The sequence below is a fragment of the Amblyomma mixtum genome, chromosome 5, assembly GCF_055824585.1.
Source record: "Amblyomma mixtum isolate Tamu chromosome 5, ASM5582458v1, whole genome shotgun sequence".
Classification (NCBI taxonomy): Eukaryota; Metazoa; Arthropoda; class Arachnida; order Ixodida; family Ixodidae; genus Amblyomma; species Amblyomma mixtum.
The window spans coordinates 77,582,642-77,588,769 of record NC_143016.1 but is presented as its reverse complement, the minus strand read 5'-3'; the positions used below and the strand labels follow the sequence as shown (position 1 = coordinate 77,588,769).

The window sequence follows — 6,128 nt, the reverse complement described above, 5'->3', positions numbered from 1 at the left end:
AAAGGTATGCTGTACACACCAAATATTAGATAGCCCTCTCTAAAAGAACTCGGTTTAATGTTTTTAAGCGGTTTAATGTCTCAAAGCAACTCACACTATGAGGGCCATTCATAGAACTGTAGACATTATTTCAGTCGCTTACCTTCATTTGCAGCAATTCTTTGAGATCCACTTTCGTTATCATCTCTTTAAGGGACTTAATCTGCAAATCAATAAAATAACAAAGAGTGGTATAGAAAATCTATTGCACTGCTTTCGGAAACCGAACTTCGAAGAAAGGCCGCTGCTTCATTTTTTCAAAGATGCAAATTCCGAGTGAGCGCAGTTCATTCTTTCGTAGGATTTCGTGTTCAATCTTGAGATGCGAGGCTTTCGCGAACTGAGCCACGTCGTCAACATAAGAGCGAAAACGGATGGCACCACAACACGGCAGTGTGAGGAAATCCAGCTCTGCTGACTGCTGCCGCATCCCACGCCCTCTGTCGCAGATGGATGAACGCGCGAGCACTCCATAAACGCGCGGTCGAACTCCTTTTCAAGGAACGTTGCCTGAGATTTGGGTAAAAGCAGTTGGACTTTTCTTTTCTAATTTGCTTGAAGTTCTCGATAGAGTTCACTTTCCCGAGGCGAGTCGCATGTCTGCGAGCTTTTTATTCAGAACGCCCTCGCTTAGATATGAAAACTTTCCAGTCAAGAAAGAGGCGCTAGCGAAATACTTCTCGGTGAGTTCAAAAGAAACTCGGCCTTTTTCGGGATGAAACTCTAAGTTTGAAGCATGGTTTTGATCTTACGATACACATTAATTTCTTTGGAGGAGAAATTCTAGAAGCCCGTGTACTGTGCGATGTCAGTGCACGTTAAAAAACCCCAGGTGGTCGAAATTTCCGGAGCCCTCCACTACGGCGTCTCTCATAGCCTGAGTCGCTTTGGGACGTTAAACCCCATAAAAACCAAACATTTCTCAGGACAGAGTATCAGCTTCGCTCTAACGCGGAATAAAAGCTTTCCAGCATTACACAATTTTTATCTGTGTGTGAGGTAACAAAACCAAGATTTTAAAATGGTATAGAGCTCCAGTTGCTATTACTCTGCTGTAAATAAAATAAATAATCAATAAACAGCAAGCCTGGCGCAAAGGGGAAGGATTTAGGCCGCTTCAAATAAACTCGGCTTCATTCGATAAGAATTTCTGCCAATCAAAAATTAGCACTCGAAATAATGCTGAAAAAGTGCTGTCACTAACATCTATGAGTGTCTCACACAACAAGAGGAGTAAACTCACTCTTGAAGGGTGTCCAGGAAACACGATCTGCAGCTTTGCTTCGTGGTCAATTTGCGGTACTATCCTGCGGTTGTTCCCTGATGCAGCGAAAATAGTGGAACTTGTTCATGTTGGGCGCCAAAAAGAGGAGGATGTCAGCAGTTTCAAGAATTACGGAGGTAATATGACAAGTAGCGAAAATGGTGCTTGGAATTTTTAAACAACATTTCCTCACTTCGAGCAGTTATATCGATGTTATACCTCAGAGAAAATATCATAAATGTTAACATTCATGCATTGAGCGTTTCTGTACGTGCCAGAATGTCTTAAACATTAACTGTGCACCGAGTCCATGCTACTGAAACTAGGAGAATCGAAGCATCGATCTCGCTTCAAGGCAGGCAGGGTCCATTTTCTCTGCAGACAACCGTTTTATTTCTCTTGAAACAGTAGGAACTGTCAGAAAAACCTTGCCATGAACTACTCGCGTTATTATAATACACACTATGTCAACAAGTATTGCTTTTTCCTGCGTGACGAAAATTAAGGGTACGCCGCTGATATAAATCTACACAAGAACAGAACGCATGAATGAAATACGCTCAGGGAGAACAGGGGACGTAAGGCTGTGAGGACTCTGTGAGATTGCAGGTCTTATTTTCAACAAACACCAAAGTACAAACAATAAACGAGGCGGCTTTTAACGGAAAGGAAACCAATTACAATATGAGCGAGAAGAAAGGAAAGGAACAAGAGAACAACGCAACAATACACGGGAAAAACACACGGGGGAACAGAACAAAGTGCTTATGATAAATGCAGGAAAAAGAGTCAAAGAGGAAAGTTCACACTACTTGTCTTATTCGAGCAACGAGCGGAGAGGACTGGCTGGGTGTCGGGCAGTCAAGGAGTCTCTTGGCGTTCCAACGTCGATGAAACGCTACCGCAGCGTCAGCGTTCGTGGGCTCCCGGCACGGTTCCCAGGTCTGGTATCCCGGAAAAAGGTCACGTAGGCGCCAGAGGCGGCCTGTGTGGAGCAGCTGACGGATGGACGGAGAAGAGTGGCGCCTGGGCCTGGTGGTTGAGGCTCTCGACGATGGATGTCCAGGTCTGGTGGCCCGGACGTCTGCGGCTAAGGCCCAAGCCCGGAACTCGGGGAGCCAGCAGAACTCGTCCACGTCCGTCGTCCACCGCGCTCTTCTCTTCTCTGCCACGTAATCCTCTTCGACCTGACCCGCGTTCCCCTCCGCACGCGCTCCTCGTGCTTTGTCCTCTTCTCCTCACGAACGCCGCTGGGTGGCGCTATCTCCTTACAGAAGGCCCCCTCTTCGGAAGTTTTTTCCAAGGGAAAGAACTCGACTTCAGGAGAGCGACACCAGACGCGTTCGATGATCGCAACACAGAACACCGCACCACAGCGCGCACACTACACACCACACATAATACGACGGTCGTCAATGTTCGAAGCGTTCACAGACCTTCGCACACACAGCACAGAGAGCACATGGAAAGTCAACGTAAAGCGTCCATAGAGGGCGAAGAAGCACGGAAAGCATAAAAAGTAGATAGCCGACACTCAAAAACAAACATGAACAAACAAAAACAATTCCAACAATAGGTGTGGGCTACATTCTTCCGTATTCCATTGTTCACATCAAATCACATCACCGTCGCGATAACTTTTTCGGCTAGTACTTCCGTTTTCCTTTGTGAAACCGTTTTCTCCAAACCGACCTCGGTTTCCACCATGATTTTACATGTTCCCGTCCTACGATGTTATACACTCTGTTCTCCCTTGCCTTCGACACAGTCTGCTGACACATATCACACGATCTGACATAACTCTTAATGTCAGCCTGTACACCGGGCCAGTAAAACTCACTGAGCACCCTAGCTATTGTTTGCCGTATTCCATGATGGCCGGATAATGCACTCTTATGTGCCAACTTAAGAACTTGCGTGCGTAAGCCCTTCGGTACCACCGCTTGCTCAACGACTTGGCCGGGACACACTTGGTACGACCGGAAAAGAACACCGTCAGCTGTGTCAAAAGAGTGGGTGGTCTGTCCCTTGCCATGAAATATTTGCCCCAACTTCCTGCGACACACCTCTAAGGTCGGGTCTTCTTCCTGTTTGAGGCGAAACTCCGGCAGTGACAAGTGGAGTGTGTTAAGAGTGGGGTTTTTACTACTCTCTGAAACCTTTGCTGTCACCATAAGGGAAGGAACATCGACCGCACCCGTCATGGCAAGGGAAACTGCCTGATCAGTGAGAACTGGCGGGTCAACCGGGAATGGAGGTTTAGCCCCGGGGACATTGCCTATTATAATGTCGTATAAGGGTGTAGACAAGCAGCGCGCGATGGCCTTACCCGAGAAGTATGGAGAAGAAATCACCACCTCCGCTTCCGGAACTTCTACACGGGTCCCATTGGCCAAGAATAATGTAGCCTTTTTCCCTGTTAGTGCCGCTGGCGGTACAAGAGACTCACGCACAACAATACCGGTGCTGCCTGTATCCCGTAATACCGAACCATGCTGGCCGAACACCTCACCGTGCGCCACGGGCATAGCAGTTTCCACCGGGTTGGAAGGACAGACCATCTCCCCCAACTGGCCCTCTACGCGCGTTACCACTGCAGTGCTATCGGGATGTGAATATCGAGATGTCATGCAACAGGCGGACTCCTCACGGTCTCCTGGCCTCTTAGCCTTGCACGACTGGGCATCATGTCCTACCTCGCGGCACCAGGTGCAATACGATTGCTTCGGCTTCGTCCGACAATCCGCCGCCTTGTGCCCAGTCTTCTCGCAGAGAAAACACCGCAGGCGAGATTGTGAACCTGAAACCTCGTCCTTGGCTTTATTCATCGTATGCTCCCCCTGTTCTTTGAAGAACAACAAGTTATTTTGCCGCTGTGCTTCGAGAAAATGATCGGCAGCCTCCGCCAGCTTGGAAACTGTCTTGCCCTCCCGCTCACGTAAGAAAAGGGCTAAACGAGAATGACAGTTGTTCAGAAATTGTTCGCTCACGACCATCTCGCGAACCACCTCAAAAGTGCGGCCTTCACCCCGCATCTCGATCCAACGGTCAAAGAAGCTAAACAACCTGGCAGCATATTGCGAGGCCGTTTCTCCATCCTGGGGCTTGCTCTGGCGAAACTTCTCTCGGTAACCTTCCGCGGTGAACCTAAACCTCTGAAGCAAGGCAAGCTTCGCTTTGTCATAATCCACGGAATCCTCAGGCGAGAGCCGACCGAAGACCCTAAGTGCTTCGCCACCAAGGCACAAGCTCAACGCCGTTGCCCACTTTTCTTTTGGCCAGCCCTGCCCCGTGGCCACATGCTCAAACCTCTTTAAGTAGGCATCGAGGTCATCCCGTGCCTCATTATACAGTGGTATGAGTGCGTGCGGGTTAATGGAGCTGGTCGATGAGACGCTACGCTCTCCACGGTCACTCGGAGGATTTGCGCCACCCTCCATGAGCCTTATTTGTAGCTGCAAGTTCCGCGCCTCTAACTCCAATTTCTGTTTCTCCGTCTCTAAATTCCGTGCCTCTAATTCCAATTTCTGCTTCGCAGCTTCACGCTCCGTCTCTAAATTCCGTGCCTCTAACTCCAATTTCTGCTTCGTAGCTTCTCGCTCTAACTCCAATTTCTGCTTCGCAGCTTCACGCTCAGCGGCTCTCTCTTCCCGTGCCTTACGAAGCTCGTCCTCCACCCACGCTCGTAACTCCGCGCCGCACAAGCCCATGCGCTCGCCTAAAGTAACCAAATCTGACGCGCTCATATTGTTCCTAAATTAACATAACAGGCAAAGAAATAATAACCGACCTCGTCCTGTCGTAGTGGACGCCAAATTTGTGAGGACTCTGTGAGATTGCAGGTCTTATTTTCAACAAACACCAAAGTACAAACAATAAACGAGGCGGCTTTTAACGGAAAGGAAACCAATTACAATATGAGCGAGAAGAAAGGAAAGGAACAAGAGAACAACGCAACAATACACGGGAAAAACACACGGGGGAACAGAACAAAGTGCTTATGATAAATGCAGGAAAAAGAGTCAAAGAGGAAAGTTCACACTACTTGTCTTATTCGAGCAACGAGCGGAGAGGACTGGCTGGGTGTCGGGCAGTCAAGGAGTCTCTTGGCGTTCCAACGTCGATGAAACGCTACCGCAGCGTCAGCGTTCGTGGGCTCCCGGCACGGTTCCCAGGTCTGGTATCCCGGAAAAAGGTCACGTAGGCGCCAGAGGCGGCCTGTGTGGAGCAGCTGACGGATGGACGGTGAAGAGTGGCGCCTGGGCCTGGTGGTTGAGGCTCTCGACGATGGATGTCCAGGTCTGGTGGCCCGGACGTCTGCGGCTAAGGCCCAAGCCCGGAACTCGGGGAGCCAGCAGAACTCGTCCACGTCCGTCGTCCACCGCGCTCTTCTCTTCTCTGCCACGTAATCCTCTTCGACCTGACCCGCGTTCCCCTCCGCACGCGCTCCTCGTGCTTTGTCCTCTTCTCCTCACGAACGCCGCTGGGTGGCGCTATCTCCTTACAAAGGCCCACAATCCACGAAACTACAAATCACGATACTCCTTATCGCTTTTCTGAAGCAAATAATTGCGCTTTCAAAAGGAATGAAGGAATAAGTAGCAAAATATCACCTTTCCTACGAAGCGTAATAATGGGTATGGTTTTCATTTCAGAACTACATAAAGCAGAACCATTTCAGAACTACATAAACCGCGAGCGCCTGAAACAACGGCAGTTCACTACATATATTTTAGCAAATAAAGTCCAAAATATGCAGGAGGCTTGCTGAAAAATCAAATAATGGAAAAGCTAATACTGTCGACGAAACAGTCTAAATTTTGTG

At 48.9% G+C, this 6,128-nt stretch overlaps 1 protein-coding gene across 1 annotated transcript; it reads right to left on the bottom strand.

Annotated features, from left to right (window-relative positions):
* Positions 1-1,897: 1,897 nt before the first annotated feature.
* Positions 1,898-5,782, bottom strand: LOC149342735 (uncharacterized). Its single transcript, XM_089545190.1, has 2 exons — positions 4,870-5,782; positions 1,898-4,773 (listed from the first exon to the last, which is right to left on the bottom strand). The coding sequence occupies exons 1-2, from the start codon at positions 5,047-5,049 to the stop codon at positions 2,950-2,952; spliced, it is 2,004 nt and encodes a 667-aa protein (XP_089401316.1). The 5' UTR covers positions 5,050-5,782; the 3' UTR covers positions 1,898-2,949.
* Between the last annotated feature and the right edge of the window lie 346 nt (positions 5,783-6,128).